This window comes from Rattus norvegicus, chromosome 10 (genome assembly GCF_021556685.1).
Source record: "Rattus norvegicus strain SHRSP/BbbUtx chromosome 10, alternate assembly SHRSP_T2T, whole genome shotgun sequence".
Lineage (NCBI taxonomy): Eukaryota > Metazoa > Chordata > Mammalia > Rodentia > Muridae > Rattus > Rattus norvegicus.
Window position 1 is genome coordinate 86,653,992 of NC_141543.1, and position 21,608 is coordinate 86,675,599.

Sequence of the window (21,608 nt, forward strand, 5' to 3'; positions counted from 1 at the left end):
TCAAGCAGCTGTTCTCTCTAAGATTTGTATTGTTTTATTTGCTTTCTATCATCCTTATTTTCAAGTAAATATCAGAGGGCTTGGAGAGATTGCTCAGTGATTAGTACTATAGGCTGCTCTTTCAGAGGACCCGGGTTCAATTTGCTGCACCCACATAGCAACTGTCATAACTCCGGCTCCAAGGTTTTTTTCAGGCTTTCTTGGGCACTAGGCACATATATGCACACATACATATATAAGGCAAAATACCTATATACATAAAATAAAAATCTTTAAGAACAAAAACATGAGAGATGAAGTTTAAATGTCTTCTCTTCTAACCTCATTTTTCCTGGTAACAGCTTGCCATGTTTTTGTTATTCTCCTTTTCCTTCTCCAGCATTCATTTATCTGTACCAGTTCTTATATTTGCAGAAATAATGTACCACAGTGTGTTTGATGACTGTGCTGTAACAGATCTAGTTGTTATTTTAAATCCTAAAATAGTTTGGAAATAACCCAGTTTACTTACCTGTTCCTTACTAAAGTGTTTTTGGTTTCTTTCTAGCTTTTTACTGTTACAATATCACATCAGTACTCTAGTCTATCTTGTGCATAAGTGCAGAATTTCTCTAGGGTAGTGGTTCTTACTGTGGTTGCAGGACTAGCACAGCAGGATTACTGGAGACCTTGCTAGAAATGCAGTCTCTTGGGCCCATCCCAAATTGCTGAATCAGAAGCTTGGGGTAGGATCAATACTCTTAAGAGGTAATTCTGTTGCCTTCCAAACTTGGCAATCCCTGCTGTAGTATTCATTCTGTTCAAAGTGGGAGTGCTAAGTTCTCTGGTATGTATACTTTAAACTTTGCTAGATAGGACCAAATTATTACACGCATAGTATAATTCTTGATCTACTGTCTCACCAATGTCGTGAGAATGTCTTTGTCTGTCCTATATCTCTGCAACTTTGCCTCCTTTGACTTAGTTTATTTATTTGTTTTCTTGCTTGCTTGCTTGCTTGCTTGCTTGCTTATTTTTAGAGACAAGGTCTCATTGTTTAGTCATGGCTGGTCTAGAACTCTCTATATTGACCAAGTTAGCCTTGAACTCACTGAGATCTGCTGCTTCTGACTCCCAAATGCTAGGATTCAGGTATATATGAGCATACCTGGCCTAACTTAACATTTTTAATACTTTTGTTACATTTACTTAATTTTGTGGGGATGTCATGCATATGCCACAGCACACACATGTGGTCTGAGGACAATTTGTAGGGCTTGGTTCTTTCCATCCCAAATAGTTGAATTAGAAGCTTGTGGTTAGGATCAGTTCACTTTGTAGATTCTAGGCCACAAAAAACTCAGGCCAGTAGGTTTGGTGGCAAGCACCTTTTTCTGCAGAGCCATTATGCTGGCCCATGACTTAAATTTTTAAAGATAATTTGAATTGAATTTTATTTGTTAGTGGTGCATCCCATCAAGGTGTGTAGCAGCTATTGGAAAGGGGCTTGGGGCCATAAGAAAGATATAAAGGGACTTGGAAATATTTGTGAGATTTGATACTGTTGAAATGATTGATTGCCATAAGAATGTAAATTGAGAAAATGATTGAGAATTAAACTATAGGGAGTGATAGCGAACAAAGAAAGTCCAATAAAAAAAATTTGAGGAAGACCACATGTGGCACTCACTTTTCATACCAATACTCCGAAGGCAGAGGGAGGTGAGAAGAAAGAAAGAGAAGTAGAGATTGAGGAGTTATTAGCAAAGAAAGCAAGAAAAATGTAGAAAGTCAGGTGAAAAATTGACTTGATGTTGCAGAGAAAGGAACACATCTAAAGAGGTGTGAAAACGCTGCCCTTTAAGAGAGCAGCTGGCAGAGGAGTGGAACAGAAGGCTGTTCTTAAGTTTGCAGGAAGGTACAGGAGACAAGAAAATTGGAGGGTAGGTTATCAAGGTCATTTTCAACAGGAGTAGAGCGTTTGTGTCCTAAGAGCAGGTTCTGGTGGTAAGGAGATATCTAGTATTAACCATGTTATCTGTTTGTCAAGCAGCCTTTTTAGAAATCTGCTTTAATATATCCTTTAAAAGTTTGTTTTGTTTTTCCAGATAGGGTTTCACTGTGTAGCCTTGGCTATGCTGAAGTTCACCCTGTAGACCAGGCTGGCCTTGAACTCACAGAGATCTGCCTATTTCCGTTTCCCAAGTATTGGGATTAAAGGTGTGCACCACTGTACCCAGCTAAGCTTGTCTTTTTTGTTGTTGTTTTATTTCACTCTGTAGCATATGTTGACTTGATACTGGCTGTGTAGACTGAGTTGGCCTCAAATTCAAGAGACCCACCAGCCTTTGTTTCCAGAGTGCTAGGATGAAAGATGTGTGTGCCACCGTGCCCAGCTGTTTTGTTTTGGTTTTTTGGTTTTTTGGTTGTTTTTTTTTTTTAAGATAATGTTGAACGTTATGCATAAGGGCAAGGCACAGTAATGGGATTTTATTTATTCAGTTCATTCATTTGTTTGAGTAGGGTTTCATGTAACACTGGCTGGCCTGGAACTTGCTGTGCAGTGCTCTGATTCACAGAGATCCACCTTAGTCTGCCTCCTGAGTGCTAGGATTAGAGGATTAGAGGTGTAAGCCACCATGCCTGGACAATAATGTAATTTTGCCCAGGAGACTACATGGTCTTCTCTGAAGTTAATTTTTAAATCAGGATAGAACATTTCAACGGGCCACAGAGTTTCCAGTCTCTTCGAAGATTAATCAAATTATAGCATAGTAGAGGGAAAGAAGAGATAGGGTGGCCTGGGAGAACTGGAGGGAGGGAGATGCAGCTGGTATGGATTATATGAGAGCATAATTTAAAAATTGAGATTTAACATCAATTTCTTTAAAAAAAAAAAGTCTAATAAGTCTTTAATTATTGGATCTTACCAGGGTGAAGAAAGACCAGAAATCTTTGCCCCCTGACTTTGGAGACCCAGTTTAACCTTCAAACTGGCGATGTCAAGGGTTCCAAGTCCTCCACCTCCGGCAGAAATGTCGAGTGGTCCTGTTGCTGAGAGCTGGTGCTATACACAGGTAAGGTCAGGTTTCTCTCCTGGGCAAAAGCAGCACAGTCACTTTCTAACCTGAGTTTCCTGGTTTCTTGTTGGCCTTGTTGGCCTTGTTTTTCTGACAGAATCTGAATCCCCAAGGCCAGTGGTTTTCCATGGCAGTTGAAGGGGAACCTTGGGCTAGATCCTTTGCCTCCTCCTGATAGGGTGTGTTCTAAAGCTTGGAGCAGTGTTTGAGATCCACAGCCCCAGGAATGGCATCAGTCTCAATTACAGGCTCTTTAGGGCTGCAGAGCCTTAGACTTCCCCTGCCCTGCTCATGTTTTGTTATTACCGTTGTTCTTTCCATGACTGGGGTTTTCTCACTTACAGCCAGTGTTTTCAGAAGTTGAAAAGGTTAAAAACCAGTAGGTCACTGAGATTTCTTTAATTTCTTTTAATAAACTGATGTCTTCCTGTGGGGATAAGGGAAGGATGTTTGTCTGATTTTTCAGCCTGTTTTTCCAGGTTGCCCACATCCTATTTAATGCCTTCCTAATTTTCTATCAACAGATCAAGGTAGTGAAGTTCTCCTACATGTGGACCATCAATAACTTTAGTTTTTGCCGGGAGGAAATGGGTGAAGTCATAAAAAGTTCAACTTTTTCATCAGGAGCCAATGATAAGCTGAAATGGTGAGGAAGAACACCTCTAGTTGTACACATTTTCTATAAGTTACCTGCTTGCTTGGTTTGAAGAGGATATGGACAGGATGTAACTTCTTACGGGCAGGGACCTTCCTTTCTTATTTCCGTTGCTTAGAATAGTTGCAGAAGCGACAGGTACTCAAGAACAAATGGTTGAAATAATTTAATGAGTTTAGTATAATTTGTCAAACTCAAATTGTATAGGGTAATGTAAATGAATAAAGAGAGCGATGTTACCTGAAGATCCAAGTTTGATCCCTGGGGCCCACATCGTACAAGGAAAAGAACTGGTTTCTGTAAGTCGTCCTTTGACCTCCACTGCCATGGCATGGATGGATACACTTGTGGACACCCAAAAGAATGAATAACTATAATTTAAATGTTTTAAAGGCTGGACATGTAGCTCAGCAGCAGAGTGCTCACCTAGCATGTATGAGTTCTCGGCACTGCCGTAAGTATACTAAGGACTGGCAGCCACCCTGCTCTGGCTGGCCAGAGCTCTGTGTGGAGAAGGGACTGCCACCATCAGATTTTCTGCTTTGGTTTGTTTTTTTGTTGTTGTTGTTGTTTTTTTTTTTTTTTTTTCAAGAAAAGCAAAAGTCTAATTTTTGTGACTTTGTTTGTTTTGAGATGTGGTCTCACTATGGTTTTGGCTGGCCTGAAACTCAACATGTAGACCAGACTGACTTTGAACTCAAAAAGATCCACCTGCCTCTGCTTCCTGAGTGCTGAGATTTAAAGGTGTGTGTCATCACATCTAGCAATACAGCCAAGTTTTTTTTTAACTTGAAATCTTGACTTTTAAGTTTTTCTGCACACATATAAAGACTTAGACTCCATCCCCAGAGCTCATAAATGCAGTGTGGAGGCAGATACCTGAATCCCATTGCTCAGAGGCAGAGGTTTCCACCTCTCACGAGTTTAAGGGTAGGCAGGGTAGGCTGGGTGTGCTGTGTATGCTGGCGCATGCCTTTCATCCCCACACTGGAAAGGTGGACTTGTGGGGAACAGGTGGATCTCTGGATTCAAGGCCAGCCTGGTCTGTATAGCAAGTTTCAGGGTAGCCTGGGTTATATAATGAGACTCTTTCTCAAAAAGGAGAACAGGGCAGTGGTTCAAGGTCACCCTTACTATATAGGGAGTTTGAGGCCAGCCTGAACCACATAAGATCCTGTCTTAAATAATAATAGCTTACTTTTAAACAATAAAGCAGATTTCATTGGCTTTGTAACTGGCAGGGTAGAGATAAGCTTCTTCCAGGAGACATATTTATTACATTGCAGACCTCATTTTCATGTCTTAAATGTAGCTTCCTGTGCTTGAAGTAACAATGGGTATATCTACCACATGCCAACAAGTCTTCGAGCTTCCTCTGAATTGGCTGTATAATCCAGTGTGTGTTGTTCACGCACTGAGTGGGTTAAGTCTAGGATCTCTGATGTAGTGCCTAATGCCAGGTGAATATGATGTGGGAGTGAGGATTAATGCCTTCTAAACCAAGTATCATCTGGAGGTATAGGAGCAGGTGGTTAAGGCTGCAGCCATATGTCCCCAGCAAAGATCAAAATATTTTGTCTCTGAACCACCACTTTGATCTCCGATAACCCATTGAAAAGTTCATTAATTTAATATTTGTTGACTTTTGTACATTAAGTAGCAGACTATATACTGAGCGAAATGTTTGTTCTAGGCATGTATCTAAATCTCCCTAGCATCGTGTACAGTGATATATATAGCAGCTGTACTCCCTAGAGAGGCACTGGATGAGACCACCTGTTTGAGAGACGTGGCACAACCTCGGCAAGGCCTGAAGATACACGTGACTTGTGTTCTGTGGTGGCAGAGCAGTGTCTGAGCTGCATGCATTTTAGCTAATGACATTTACAATTTAACTCAGTTGAACCTGTTAAGTTCTGTGTCTAGATTCTGTTTTGAATCATCCTTAACAGATTGGCATCTCAAACTCTTATTTAGAAGCCAAACTTGGAACATTCCCCGATAGAATAAGTTTTACTTTTATCTGTGCTTCTTCCACAATGCCTCTGTTATTTTAAATCTTAAAGGATAATTGCTGGGGGTTAGAGGTGTGGTTCAACAGGTAAGAATACTTGCTGTTTTTGAAAAGGATCTGAGTTTAGTTCCTAGAACACACATTGAATAACTTATAACTCCTTGACTCCAGCTCTGGAGGGATCCCATGTCTTTGTCTCCACAGGTGTGTCATACATACATACATACATACACACACACACACACACACACACACACACACACACACCTACAAAGGTATGTATCAGCCAGGTGTGATAACACATGTCTTTAATCCCAACACTTGAGAAGGAGAAACAGGGAAACAGGCAGATCTTTGTGAGTTCAAGGCCAGCCTGGTTTACACAGTGAGTTCTAGGAGAGCCAAGGTTATTTACACAGAGAAACCCTGCCTTGAAAAACAAAGAATATGTATCATGTGCATACTTTTCCAGAATACATTTTTCTCCCACAGTGTTACTGAAAGGCTCTTTGACTTAAAAAAAATTAAAGGGCTACCTTTTCTGAGTTTGAAGAATGAAAAACAGACTAGTCTTAAATACTCTAAATATTTTAGGGTGAGACAGGTTAATGAATTGGCAATTATTAAAGAAATGGCAGAGAAGTAAGGGATTAAATGCTCCTTGATTCTTGTCTGTTTTTTAAAAGTTGGTCCAAATGGTGTAGAAAAGTTGTTTTCGATTCTTTTAAGTCAGTCTCCTGGTGAGGAGCTAAGAGTTTAAAAAAGCAAAACCTAACAACAGCATCAACAGAAACAAATCTTCCTCTCCGGATTCTGATGTCCATGCTAGGCTGCAGGAGCCACAAGGGTTCTTTTGATGCACATCTCTTTGTGTGGTGAGCAGGTGTTTGCGAGTAAACCCGAAGGGGCTGGATGAGGAAAGCAAAGATTACCTGTCGCTCTACCTGTTGTTGGTCAGCTGTCCAAAGAGTGAGGTTCGGGCCAAGTTCAAGTTCTCCATCCTGAATGCCAAGGGAGAAGAAACCAAAGCTATGGGTAAATGTTCTCTTCTTCACATCAGTCCCACCATACACTGATACGCTGTGGATTGGGCCGGTCTTTGTGTAACTAAGTATGACTTTTCTATCCCAGAGAGCCAGCGAGCTTATAGGTTCGTGCAAGGCAAAGACTGGGGATTCAAAAAATTCATCCGTAGAGATTTTCTCTTGGACGAGGCCAATGGACTTCTCCCTGATGACAAGCTCACCCTCTTCTGCGAGGTGAGTCCTTTTGCCCGGCTTTGAGACTTGCAATTCCCTGACCTGATGTGTATTGGTAGACTTAATTGTATTGTGTCAAAGATGTGGAATGAGAAAAATCCCCCAGGGAAGTGGTTCTGTACAAATGTTATTTATGTGACTGATTGAACTGCCTTATGATTTCAAGGTTGCTGGGCACCTGAGCTCCCCACTTGTTACTGTTCATACGAACAAAGATTGTATCTGTCAGTTTTCAGTTGCTTAAGTCAGGATCCTCACTTTAAAAAAAAACAACCTTGTGGGCTTTTTCACATAGTGTTTGGAAGGTCGGACACTTGAAGCTGAGCAGTGGCCAGCAACTGCGACTTGGTATCTGTTGCTTAAACTTCCTGGCCCCTTCTAAGGACGGGTTTGGGTGTGTTGAACTACTGCTTGCTCTCCTCTTTTGCTCTTTGGATTCAGTGGCTCTTTGCAGGAGTTGAGTGTACATGGTTTGTCTTGCTGGACTCAGTACAACATTGGAAGGTGAATGACCACTTCTTCTAGGGTGAAAGCTGTGGAAACGTGAGGCTTAGAGGGGAGGAAGTAGATGTTATCAGACCAAAAGGTCAGTCTCTCTCGCCAGAGGCCTAAGAGCCTTTGGAGAAGCTTAGAAAACTTCCTTGGTCCCAGATCTAATTGAGAGGGGATTCTTAATATGGCAGTACTGAATATGCAGTAGCCATTTTATGCAGAGGGGTACTGAATATGGCAGTAGCCATTTTATGCCACTTTCCATACAATTAGAAATGCAGCTTGGGTAAATAAATACAAGTTCTATCCTGTAAACTAGAATGTTAGTTCCTGTATATCTCATAGGCAGGGAACCGCTTCCTGAGAGTGAGGCACCTAAGCACCGTGCTTTTCAGGAGGCAGAGTCCAGGCCAAGAGTCCCAGCTGCCAGCTCTACATTGTGAGTTAACGACCTTTCTAAAGGCGTATCACACCGTGCAGTCCAGGAGCTTGTCCCTCTTGTGAAAGAAGCACGGCCAGCAGTAACAGGCTTGTGGATGGTAACAGACACTGCTAACGTTTAGAAAGCTTTGCACACTGAAAAGGTAAAATTTAGTTTGCATACTAGCCATCCTCTCTCCGTTTTAATTGCAGAGTAACTGCATGAAGTGGTGGTGTATCAGCATCTACTTAAGTGTATGAAATGTGGCGGTTGTTTTATGTTTAATGAACTTGAAATGTGAGCTTCATGTTAGTCTTATTAGTTGCAAGTCACCCACATTTAGCTCAATGGAGCAATGGAATATTATATGGCTTGGTTTGAGGACTGCTGTCGTATAAATAGCATCAGTTTCGATCTTTGCCTGTTACCTGTCCTAGGGATTTGTGGGGTGTTTGTTTGTTTGTTTGTTTGTTTGTTTGTTTGTTTACAGGAGGTTTCTCTGTAGCTCAGGATGAGCTCAAGCTCACTACTGTCTTCCTGCTTAGCCTCCTAAGTGCTGAAGACTTGTGTTCCAGGAAAAATTTTAAGACAGTGGAAAATTCTAATTTTGTTGGAAATGAAAGATAGTCTTCAAGCCTCTGTGAAGCGAATCTTCTCTAAAGATCACCTTTGGCAATGCTGCAACTTATATTGTAGCATTTGTGGGTCTGCTGTGGGCCAGTGCTTTTCTCATGTGCCCCTTCCTGTTTCCCCACACTGTTCTAGCTGCACTAACCCCTGGATTGTCACCATTTGGCCTGCCCTTACTTGGTTACTCTTATCCTATGGTTAGGTCTGAGGCTAAGTTCCAGCATCCTCTCTTCACTTCCCCATATGAAATTCTCTTAGGAGAAATCCTGTGGTTAAGTTTAGCTTTGCCTTACTGACTTAGAAGGGAAGTGAGATGACACATTGGAGATGAGGAGATGTTGAACAGGGAAACGTCTGCTGAGTTCTGCTGATGCCGTGCTTTCTCACCATAGAACCAGGTGTGCCATCTGTTCACTCACACTTCCCAGTTGGCCACAGGTGCCGAGTGTTGCTTCTCGTACTTGGTCTTGTGCCTAGTGAGACTCGTTCCTGTTCCAAGGCTCTCTGTGGACTTAGTAGCATTCAACACTGCAAGACGGTTGCGTGGGGGTGTGTATTGGATGTGTGGGTTTTTAAAATGTCTGCAATTCATCCAAGTTCTTAGCACTTTTCACAGCTAAACCTTTTCCATTTAAGTCCTGTTCCTTTGACCTGTTTTCCCCTATATCAGCGGATATTTATAAACAAGTTTATTTTAATTCATGTTTATATTTTATTTTCTATTTTACTTATTTTCTAATTAGGGGTTTTCACAAAAGGATATCCACATGGAAATTTAGTTGCAAATGCCCACTGTGCTAGGCTGTGCCTAGATACTTCTGTCTGAGTGCGGCTGCTTCAAGGATCCTGGTGCACCCAGCAGTCCTAAGGGAACCCTGAAGTTAAGGACTGAGGCCCACGCATGTGTTCATTTGGCCTTTATCTCAGTGGTGTTACTGCTACTGAACATTTCAGTTAGATTATAAACTGAGTGTACCAGTGGGTGGGCTTGTTTTTAATGTGCCACACAGGGTTCATTTTTAGATCTCTGTGATTTTTGTCTATTAGGAAATATGTCAATCCTTCCAAATTGATTTTGTTTCATTAACAGACTTAGAAGTGATTTCTAAGCATTTCTTGTATCATCCCTTATCACAGTCTTTAGAACTCAGATCTGTTTTCCTCATTTCTTGTTATACAGAGAGAAAGTAGTATCTTGGGAGGTCAGGTAATTTTTCCTAACGTTGTCCAGCAAATTCATGTCAAGGCCATGTCAGTTCTTCATTTCCCACTTCTTGCCTGTTGAATTCAGGGAAACTGAATGCCATTCAGTTAAGAGAGCAAGGGCTCTCCCAAGTTTTCTTAACAGAGAATTTACTTTGGTAATGAAAGGGAGGACATAAAAAGCATGTTTAAATTATATTTTTAATTTCCTCCTTAATAATTTGGGCCATAGAAAAGCTTCGTAAAAATGTTCAGCTTCCGTTAACCCTTTCTAGTTACTTATATTGAGAACTAATACTCGTTAGCAGTGAAGATGTGTGGATTTCCCCTTCATGGCCTATGAAGGTCAGAGAGTTCCCTTTGTAAGGTGGTATTAAAATGAAGTAGGAAGGGGTTGGGGATTCAGCTCAGTGGTAGAGCACTTGCCTAGCAAGCTCAAGGCCCTGGGTTCGGTCCCCAGCTCCGAAAAAAAAGAACCAAAAAAAAAAAAAAATGAAGTAGGAAACACCATATGAAATACCACTTATAAAATAGCCAGACATTTATGCTTCTAAAACATAACTTTTCATTCTCATGCATAGAATATTCCTTTGACACTTGAGAATATGTATTTTTACTTAATTTTAAATAAATATGTCTTTTCTTTTTTTTCCTTTTATTAGTGAGTTGTTGGTATGCATTAGTTGCACTGTACAAAACAACCAGTTTGTTCTTGACCTATGAAGATGTTAGCTTGATATGCAGTGTCTTTGTAGGTTATAAACTATGTTGATAATAAGCACACATCCTCACTTGAAGGTAACCTGTGTGTGCTGTTCCCTCAACGATACCGTCTTCAGATTTACTTGGTTTTGAGCTTTATAAAACTCATAAGACATGGACTTTGGTCATTTAGGACTTGCTTTCTTTATATAATATTGTTTCTAAGATGTATACTTTGTATTATTATTATTATTATTTTTAGTGGGGGTGTTTTATGGTTGTACTGTTTTTTCTCTTACTGACATTCAGGTTGTTGCTGGTGTTGCTTTGAATGATGTGCTACACTATAAACAGTGTGGTGTTTTCTTATTTTTTCAATTTTTAAAATATTTTTCAATTTCTTTTTTTAATGCATAGGGGTACATTGTGACTTTCTTCAGACATACCGGAAGAGGGCATCTGATCCCACTACAGATGATTGTGAGCCACCATGTGGTTGCTGGGAATTGAACTCAGGGCCTCTGGAAGAGCTCTTAACCACTGAGCCTTCTCTCTAGCCCCTATTCTTTCAATTTTTAATTATTATATAGGCACTAGAGTATTTTTCATGGATTTTCCTTTTTACGGAGATGAGTGTACAAGATTTGGCAGTCCTTAGTTATTAATAGGTGCTGAATGTTTCTGTGGATTTCCTTCTTATGTGGGTGAATATACAATACTGGACAGCCTTAGTCATTCATGAAATTTCCTTTTAAAATAAATTTCCTGTTTTACAAAAGAGAAGTTGAAGCCAGGCATGTTAGCACATTCCTTTAATCCCATACTCAGCAAGCATAGGCAGGATCTCTGAATTTGAGGCCAGCCTGATCTACAGAGCCAGTTTCAAGACAGCCAGGGCTACACAGAGAAACCCTGTCTTTGAAAAACCAGAGGGGCGTGGGGTGGGGAAGAGAAGTTGACTTTAAAAGTGAGACCCTTGGGGCTGGAGAGATGGCTCAGTGGTTAAGAGCACCCAGCTGCTCTTCCAGAGGTCCTGAGTTCAATTCCCAGCAACCACATGGTGGCTCACAACCATCTGTAATGAGATCTGATGCCCTCTCCTGGCTTACAGGCATATATGCAGACAGAATACATAATAAATAAATATATAAATAAATTTAAAAAAATTAAATGTAAAAAACGAGACCCTCCTTAAGAAGTTGGAGCTTAGGAGATTATACAGCCTTCCTGAGACATTTTCATGCATTCATTTATAAGACGACATAAATGTCACAGACACGTCATCCTCACAGCTGCAGTTCTGAATGAGTCTCTGTAGTCAACTTTATAGGCATAAAAACATCTTTCGTTCTTCTCAAAATGGTCTCATTTTAGCATCATCATTTGCAGAGGAAAACAATCCCTCTCTAAGTTAAAAGTTTGGGCTCTGAAGACTCATTTGTGAGTGCCATTTAAAATTTATTTTTAATTAAGCGAACTTAATGTTGGTAAGAGGTGCCAGACATTCAGAGCTCTAGAGAATCCAGGCATCCATATATCTACAGAACAAGCCTGGCTCAGACCGTAAAGGTACATTCTCCTTCCTGCTGTGTCCCTGTCTGTGTCCAGAGAGAAGAATTGCCCTCCTGAGAGGTGTCATAGACTTTGGGCCCCACTCATTGCCAAGCATGTATCTAGCCAGCAGAAAGTCCACTGGTAACCATAGTTCATTTGAAACTCAGCTTAGCTTTTGCCAATTCATTTTACCCAGTCTACTCAATTGCTATTAAGTGTTAATGATTTTGGGCTCCTGTCAGCCTGGTTTAATTCAAACTAGAAACATAGTGCCAAAAGCTTTCTCTATTCCCTTCATTGGCCATCCCTGGGGATTCCTGCCTTTCCCTATGAGGAAGTTGGATTTAATTGGTCTTTTCCTTTTTTTTTTTTTTTTAAATCAGTATTTAGAACTATAACTGGGAACAGACAACTTTCTCTTTTACTGTTAATATTCTATCAAAGAAATGAGGGTGCTAATTTGAGAAAACAGTTGAACCAAATTAGAAATCTTACAAAGGACAAAAGAGGATATCTGTGGGGTGGTTTGTGCTGGGTTCTGGGCTATTAAAATATTGTTTATAAACTGTTGCTGATAAATGTGCTCTAATGCTGAGCACATTCATAATTGATTAACTTGACTCCCTCCTTGTACAAGATCCTAACAGCTTGTTTTAAAGAAATGAGTACATTTCTTGACCTGGTAGTAAATATCTCACTCTTACAAGAAGGTAGTATAGGTCATTTCGATCAAGCATTAACTTTGCCTCTGGGTTTATGACTGCAGCTAAAGAATGACTTGCATCTTGAAGGTCAAAAGAAATCTGGGTCATCAAGGATGTTCTTAAACTGTCTTTCTCATCAGACTCTTAGCAGAGGAACAGGGAGTTGATTCTCGGGGCTTGAGTTCTGCTTAGACTTAACTTTTCTAACATGATGTGTGGTTGTAGGAGAAAAAGCTGCATGTTGTTGGGTGCATGGCTGCTTATTTTTTGTTTGGTGGCTAGCATATTTTATAATGTTAATGTGGTTTCTAAATCCTTGTAATTGATATCCTAACACCTGACTTTTCACAAACTCATCTCTAAATTTAGCTTGGTTTCTATCTAGATTGAACTAATTCAACTAGTTGTTACATGCTACTGAAGGCAGAGTGGAAAGTTGGAGCTTTTCATGCAATTGGCACTATCGTTCTATTCCAGGCATGTGTAAACTGAAGTTAGTCATCTTGAATGTCATTGTCACAGATGATGGAGTTCAGGTGTAAAACTTACGGCATACTCACCCAGCTATCCCTACTGGAAGGCCTTTCTAGCTCAGTCCTTATGGGAATTGGCCCATCATATTCATTAATCAAATGTCTTTGAGAAATACCAGTTACTTACCTAGCTCTATAGAAACTATAATTTATCAGTGTTTCCCGACCTAACTGAAGTAAGTGAAATGGTTTAGAGTTTTTTGTTGTTTTTTTTTTTTTTTTTTATTCTTTTTTTCGGAGCTGGGGACCGAACCCAGGGCCTTGTGCTTACTAGGCAAGTGCTCTACCACTGAGCTAAATCCCCAACCCCGGTTTAGAGTTTTATATGATGACTTCTACAGCGACTCTAATATGTAAGCTTTCTTTTAAGGTAGGAGAAGGGGAATACTTGAAATTTAGCATTTGTTCTTGTCAGTTTCTCCTTGGGAGCTGTGCTTGAGTTTGCAAGGGATGGGACTCATTAGAAACTGTAAGAGAACTTGTTCTGTGAGGCTGTCACTGTCCTAAGGTGTGGTATGAAAGGTGTGTTTGTGATAAATAGGGAGACAATTAAGCCAAAGGAGAAAGTCTTGATTTGTCGAGGTAATTTCAAGAAAATGTGGTATCTAAATATGTGTGGCACTAAGGTAGAAGTCCTCTCTCCACCTGCTGGTAACAAAAGCTTTGTTTCTGTCTCCCTATCTCACAGGTGAGTGTAGTCCAAGACTCTGTCAATATCTCTGGGCAGAACACTATGAACATGGTAAAGGTCCCTGAATGCCGGTTGGCTGACGAGTTAGGAGGGCTGTGGGAGAACTCTCGATTCACAGACTGCTGCTTGTGTGTGGCTGGCCAAGAATTCCAGGCTCACAAGGCTATCTTAGCAGGTTGGTGTTTATTCATGATTCACTTTATAATTTTGATTCAGTGGCTACCAAATTGCCTTTTGGAATAACTTCAACTTTTGAACTCTGTACCTAAATGCATTTTTAAAATTCATTTTCATTTTGGTGTTTTGAGATAGGGACTCACTTTACAGTTTATGTGGACCTAGAACTTATTGTTAGCTCAGACTGTCCTCAAACTTCAATTCTCAGCTCCCACCCCACTTCCAGTCCCCAATGCCGGAGTAATGGGTATATGCCACCATTCGGTATTTTATATTCTAAAATACCAAAAGTGCTACTCTTCATAAAAATGGCATTTCTGGTTTATCTCAAGTGGTCTTGGGTACTATTTCAAAAATATAAATGGTGGTCATACAAAGGTACTATATGTCTTTGCACTGGGAAAGTAGCTCTTGGAGTACCTAAGAGCAAGTAGTAGCTGCTAGCTGGGCTTTGGATGTGATAGAGAGCATTCTGTTCTGGGACTAAGTACTGTCAGGCTGACACCTAGGCCTCTCAGAATGGTGAAGCCATCCTTCCACTGTAACATACAAGAAGAACGGGACCGTGCTACTGAGGATCAGCTCTTGTTCGTCAGGTTCTTGATCTTTAAAACCAGAAAGACTCACCCCAAGGAAGAACTGAGCGAGGGCTGACTTCACCTTATAGAAAAGCAGAGCTGTAGCCACACACTGCTCTGCACACCATAGAACATGTCAGAGTATCAAGTGACTCTCCAAGTAAACGATTTCCCAAGGCTCCTCTGCTGAGATGTCTCACTCAGCTCCATCATTCTAAAGTACACACTTGAGATGAGCTCAGCCTGTCCCATGTGACAGCTTTCCTTTCTCTGCCTCAGCTAGGTGGTATTGTCAGTGCTGAAGGAAGGGAGTAACTTAGGCTAATATCTACCTGTATAGCGAGACCCTCAACATGCTTGCTTCCCCCAAGCCCTCCTCCCTTTTAATGTTTGTTTCTTGTTTGTGTATGTGGTACAAACATGTATTTGTGCATGTCTATGCAAGTACATGTACTTTGTATGTATGTGAGAGGTCAGAGGTTGAATGTCTTCTTTTGTGACTCTCTACTTTACTTTTTGACATAAAGCTCACTGTTTTTACACTACTGACTCACCAGTGAGGTCTAGGGATCCATTCGTATCCCTCCCGTGTCCTCACTTAGTTCAGGAGTTATGGATACATACCTGGTTATTAAGTGGGTGCTTGAGATCTGAACTCAGGTCCTTCTGCTTGTACAGCAAGCCCTTATCCTCTGAGCTGTCTCCTCAGCCTTCCTACCCACCCCATGTATCTTTCTGTAGATGTAGTCAGCTTCCTTTCCCCGCCCCCAACAGTAGATATTTCAGACTTCAGCCTTTCCTCTCTAACCTCCTCTAACTCCTAAAGGATACCCTTGCCTTCTATGACGCCCTTTTGTAAGAACAGCCTTGATGCCTGCTGTTGTCACCTGCCTTCTCATTGGCAAGGAGTTATTGCTCATCTGCAGAATCGATTGTTTTGAATACTTCGGCTCTCTGAACTTGTCCTGCCTTCCCAGAAACCTCGTTCTCTCAGTGTATGTGCTCCCTTTCTCCCCACACACTCTGAGGTAGCACATTCACTGTCTACTTCCTTTCCCCACAATGTCCTCAGTTCACCTCCTTGCCAGAAAAGCAATTTTCCAAAGTTAGATGAATGACCTGCTAGCTTCTAAGTTTGAGAGGCTCAATCATGTGCTAGTTGACTCCATGCTCCAGTTTTTTCTCAGGTCTTCAACTATCTTGTTCTTTCCCTTTATGGCTCAGAAAATCGAACCCTAGGCCCCATGTATGCTTGGCAAGCACTCCATCCCTGAGCTGTCGCTCCTGCTTGCTCCAGCTATTTCTACTGTGTGGCTTCCTCCCTCTCCCTCACCTGTCCCTTCAGACATCAGCCAGCCCTAAGGGTCTGCTTCAGTGTTCCCTCTGTTCTCTGGTGATTCTGTTCCCATTGCATCAGCTGCAGTCTGTCTACTGATGACTTTCTAAGCCCTGCCTGCTGATGTGCACCCCCTATATCGAAGTACCAGCTTGTAAGTACCGTATAGCCTATAACTCTTCTGAGATAAGAACATAGAGATAACCTTCTGAAATAGATTAAAATAATGATGTTCACATTTGAAATCTGAAAAAGTGAGGAGAAATTTCTGCTATATAACCCAGGCTGATCTCATGTGTAGAATTCTTCTGCCTTACAAGTAAACACTACTATGGCTGGTTAATTTAAAAAAGGGGGGAGGGGCTCAGAGGAAATGGTTAGAAAATGACAGGGCTAAAATTAGTTCTTTCTGACATAAACTACAGGCCAGAAGTCCCAGGTCCCTGCACCTTCCTACTCTTTCCATCGCTCTTCCACTCTTAGGTATTGGACTGGGAGTTTCAACCGGGACTCCAACCCTGATTTACTCAGAAACATGAAAACTTTTGAGTTCTTAGTCATTTTATTACTCTTCATGGTTGAAAGTAAATTGTGTGTGTGTGTGTGTGTGTGTGTGTGTGTGTGTGTGTGTGTGTGTGTTGTTTTCATAAGTGTTCATAGAATGTTCATGGACTCTGTTTCTTGATTTGTTTTCTTCATTCCCATTTCTAAAAGGAAAACCGAATTCTCCATAATGAAAGAAATTAAACGCTAAGGGAGATGGTTTTACCAAATACAGGGAGCTTTGAAGGGCCATAAACCATTATACTTAATCTAAGGTTTCTACAGCCTTTTGGGGACAGTACCACCTTCATTGAGAACACATAGCTGGAGGAAGAGACAGCTTACCAAAGGGCTCATCACCAAGTTGGCACATGCCATTGAGCCCACCTCTGGACCTTCTCATTCACTGTGTGGTCTCTCTAGAGGTGCCCTTGTTCCAGCCAGACAGCCAAGTAGTAGACCATAGGATACCTTCCTTCCGTTGGAATTTCAGTGTCTATACAGGTAGCCCATATGCCCTTGTTGTCCTACACAGATAAATAATTTCTGTAAAATGTAGATGATTAAAATAGAGCCAATGAATGTTTTGAAAGCATATGTTTTATAATTCTGATATGATTAGAGCATATCCTTGGAAATGGGATAGGAAGAACAAAGATCTTCATTATTACTGGGACAGTTGAGCAATTCCCACGTGATAACCTTATTGTTCCCTCTCATGTTGTAGCTCGGTCTCCAGTTTTCAGTGCCATGTTTGAACATGAAATGGAGGAGAGCAAAAAGGTGTGTACCCGGATGCATGTGCATCTTTTTAACCGGGTGATTAAAGTCAGACCTTACCACTCTGGCAGGCTTATTTTCCTAATTATCTTTCTCTTGCTGTGTTTTTTTTTTTTTTTCTTGCTGTGTTATTAAAATACAGTTTCTTGAACAGACACCTTCTGAGAACAGAGAGGTGATCTGAAGTGTCCCAGGTGACGGAGACGTACTTGCTGAGCAGGTCATCTGAACAGTTTGGATTAAAGATACTAGAAAGTCCAGAGATTTAAAAAAAAACCAATCACACATTTTAGTAGTTGTTTTGTTACTGTTTGAGAAAATAAAGGTAGTATACAATGATGGGAGGAAAGCTACTGTAGTGAGTGAGAGAGAGGGGGGAGGGAGGGAGGGAGGAGGCATTTTCTACCCATGGTTTTAGGTTTAACTATACAAGTTTCTTTCTTCACCAGAACTTAAAATCATGAATATAGTTTAGGAATTTTGTTCTGTTAGGATGGTTCATTCTCATTTTTGGCTTTTCTGGCATAGAATCGGGTTGAAATTAACGATGTAGAACCTGAAGTTTTTAAGGAAATGATGTGCTTCATCTACACGGGGAAGGCACCAAACCTTGACAAAATGGCTGATGATTTGCTGGCAGCTGCTGACAAGGTAAGAACAGAAAAATAGTTCTAAGACCAGGTCTTATTGTGACCTCTTCAGTTTTGTGAAAGGGCGTATGTGTTAGTATGGGTGAAGTAAACATACATATATCTTAATTTAGGCAATACATTGTTCCAACACAGTAGTAACCTTTTGGTACTAAAAGTATCCTGCTCGATATGGTAAACTCTCAGGGTCACCTTAACTATGGAAAAGAAGAGTGTGTTTGATATTCACCCCTCTTCTTGTTCTACCTGAAATTTAACCCTGTCAAGAATTAAGTAAGTAGATGTGGTTTTTTAAATTTTATTTTTTGTGGGTTTTTTTTGTTGTTGTTGTTGTTTTGTTTTGTTTTGTTTTGTTTTGTTTTGTTTGAAACAGGGCTTTTCTGTGTAACCCTGACTTTCCTAGAACTCTCACTGTAAACTCAAAGGTCTGCCTACCTCTGCCCCTCACGGTGTGCACATCACCACCTGGCATTTGAGCTGTTATGTGGGTGCCTAGGATTAAGCTCAAGTTCTTTGGAAGAGCAACCAGTGTTCTTAATCACTAAGTCGTCTTTTCAGCCCCAAATAAATGTAATTTTGAGAGAGAAAATAGCCAGGTGGTAATGGTACACACTTTAATCCCAGAACTCAGGAAGCAGAGGCAGATAGATCTCTGTGAGTTGGAGGACAGCCTGGTCTACAGAGCTAGTTCCAAGGCAGCGAAGGCTACACAGAGGAACCCTGTCCTAATTAGGGTTAACCCGAAGCATTTTTCTCAAGAATCATGTCTGGCTAGAGGACCTGAGGACACAGTGGGAACTGACTTCCACTGTAAAGCTACATCAGCTGGAGCCCGGAGGCCACCTGTGTCCTGGGGCCTATGCAGTACCAGTTATAAGCTGGACGATGTGATTGACATTTGCCCTGTAGAAGTGTTCCTATATGTTGGGCAGGGGCAGTTGATGTAAACGGTTAGAAGAGCTTGCTTACTGCTGTCAACAGACCTCAGAGAAAGCAGATGCTGTGCTGGGAGCACTGCCTCTTTCTGTTGTGTTCTGAGTTCTGGTACTTTTCTAAAGAAAAAGTTCCTATAACCAAGAGCACCAGAGCCTCTCTAGAGTTTGTTCTGGAAAATTGACTTCTTCTAAGGACAGAAGATGGTGCCTAAATACACAACAGAGGTTTTCTGTGTTGGTCAGCATTTTGGAGCATATAGACCAGACCCAATTGTTTCTGTTGGTGAGGATTGAGAGAGTAACTCTATTCTTACTGCCTTTTAAGACTTGACTAATAGTTAGCAACGTGAAAATGCCACACTCGGGGCTGGGGAGTTAGTTCAGTGGTAGAGCGCTTGCCTAGCAAGCGCAAGGCCCTGGGTTCGGTCCCCAGCTCCGAAAAAAAAAAAAAAGAAAAAAAAAAAAAAGAAAATGCCACACTCTTCCAGTCAGCCTCGTTTCTGACTAGGAGAAACTTAGTTTCATTAAAAGCAATAAGAAAGTATTAACCTTCAGCTGTGTAGAATTAGCACTGCCCACTGCTCATTTTATTTGAGACTGGGGCTTGCTCTATAGCCCAGGCTGACTTTTGACCTCACAGTCATCCTGCTTAGGTCCTGAGTATTAGGGGTTAGCTGTGTGTGCCCAAGCCTGTCTCATAGAGTAGCTGTGGTTCTGTCTGACCTGCCGCTAGTATCCAGTGAAGTAGTCATTTGTGCTTATACATCTCAGGTCTGTATTCTCTTATCTTTGAAGTCATATAAGGGTGATGAGTACTGTAAAGAAAGTTCATATTTTAGACAAAAATACTGAGGATCAAAGCTTTACATCCTTAGAACTGAAGTTAGAACTTCTGTATCTCTGGGTTTTCATCAGGTCAGGGAGCAAGGGAATCAGGCTGAACTGCTGCTCGAGGGTGGAGTTTTCAGTGCACCATGTTTCCTTCTGATTTTAAAAAAGAAAGTAGTTGAGTCCAGCAGTCCTATAAATGTATGAATGAGAAGTCGCCAGGTGGTGGTGGCAGACACCTTTAATCCTAGCACTGAGGAGGCAGAGATAAGCAGTAGGTGAGTTTGAGGCCAGGATGATCTACAGAGCCAGTTCCAGGACAGTTACGGCTACACAGAGAAGCCGTATCTTGGGGGTAGCGGGTAGGGAAGTAGGTGTCGGCAGCTAATGGGTGCATTTTCAACTTCCCTCAGAATTTCCCATGGGGTGCTTTTGCTCCAGGCCTGTTGAAAGCATGCTTTACCTTTGTACCTCTCTGTGAACTTAGGAAAACAGTGAAAAATCCTTCGTGGAAGGATCTGAACATCTTGAATTTACCCAGGAGGCTGAAACAGCTTCTTCTGAGCCTTACCAATCTCCTGGGGACATGTGTAATTAGACTAAAAACAAAACAAAACACGCTGGCCAGGCCTGAGAGACAGAGTTCCAATCTCCCGAGTAAGCACTGCCATTAGGCAAGGCTTTCAGAAGCATAATTAAGAAAAAAACTTTGTCCCCCAAGAGACATGAGTGGCTACTTTTGTCTAATTGTGCAGGCGGGATCAGAGCTATTCACAGCAGAAGTCCTTTTAAAAGAATGTGTAAAGAAAGATAAGAGGGACAGTCCCCGTGGCCCTGTAGAAAGGCTGACCATGATTTCCTCAGCCCCTCCCAGCACTGTCATTTCTCGCTTATCTAGTGTCATTTCCCTTTTCCATGGAAACTGTCTTCTGGTTACTTAAATGCAAGAAATTAAAGTGACACCAAAACCAATAAAACTCCTTTTTGCTCTAGGAGATCACAGTGCGAGCAGGTTTGCCTCCTTGACTGAAATTCATAATAAAATTGTAGTGGTTTGATTGCCATAATTCAGCCTGGAGGGGCATCGTGTCATGAATTCTGAGACCCTGAAGGTAGAGGCCTAGAGAGACTCTGGAAAGCCTCATAGCAACGCTTCTCCTGTGAACTAATTAATGGCATTTTATTTCATGCCTTCTTTATTCCTCTGGAAGTTTGTGCTATGGTAAAGAGCTGGTAACCAAGGGTCATCAGACCTAATCAGTTGGATCAGCGCACCAGCATCGACCTAGACCTTCTGCTTCCAGAATGTGTGTGCTGTTTATTTAGAAAATGGGAGTGTTTAAACTGAAATTGGAACCAGGATCTCTGCTTTGTCCTTTTTACCCTCAGAATCTTAACCTCAACCACAATAAAATAAGACTTGAGCCCTTGGCTCACACTCACTCAGGAACAATATGTGTCAGCGATGCTGGTGAAAGCCACCACAGGGTCCCTTTGCACAACTTGATAGGTCAATTGGGGTATTTTGCCAGGGTAGTAACAATGTTTAAATAAAAAAGAACTGTGGCAAATGTGGTGGGAGTTGAGAGGCAGAGGCAGTCTGATCTCTTGAGTTCGAGGCCAGCCTGGTCTACAGAGTAAGTTCTGGAACAGCCAGGATACACAGAGAAACCTGTCTAAAACGAAGGAAGGAAGGAAGGAAGGAAGGAAGGAAGGAAGGAAGGAAGGAAGGAAGGAAGGAAGGAGAGGAGGGAGGGAGGGAACCCCACCCTAACAAAACAGTGCTTCAGCTATGAGCGGTAGGACTGCAGAAGTTGTGGTAGAATGTCCTGCTGGCTTGCAGCTAGCTAGTCCCTCACTGTCC

The 21,608-nt window shown here is 41.5% G+C and overlaps 1 protein-coding gene across 28 annotated transcripts in view; it reads left to right on the forward strand.

The window, feature by feature from the left end:
- The window catches only part of Spop (speckle type BTB/POZ protein), an 81,166-nt gene that overhangs the window by 56,185 nt on the left and 3,373 nt on the right, over nt 1-21,608 (forward strand). For 25 of the 28 annotated variants that reach the window (XM_087570732.1, XM_087570720.1, XM_087570734.1 and 22 more), the window contains 7 exon segments: nt 2,913-3,056; nt 3,584-3,705; nt 6,612-6,763; nt 6,860-6,987; nt 13,915-14,092; nt 17,279-17,334; nt 17,860-17,982. In XM_087570732.1, coding sequence (XP_087426858.1) covers nt 2,979-3,056; nt 3,584-3,705; nt 6,612-6,763; nt 6,860-6,987; nt 13,915-14,092; nt 17,279-17,334; nt 17,860-17,982 — 837 coding nt within the window. In that variant the 5' untranslated portion in view covers nt 2,913-2,978. 28 annotated transcript variants of the gene reach the window in all.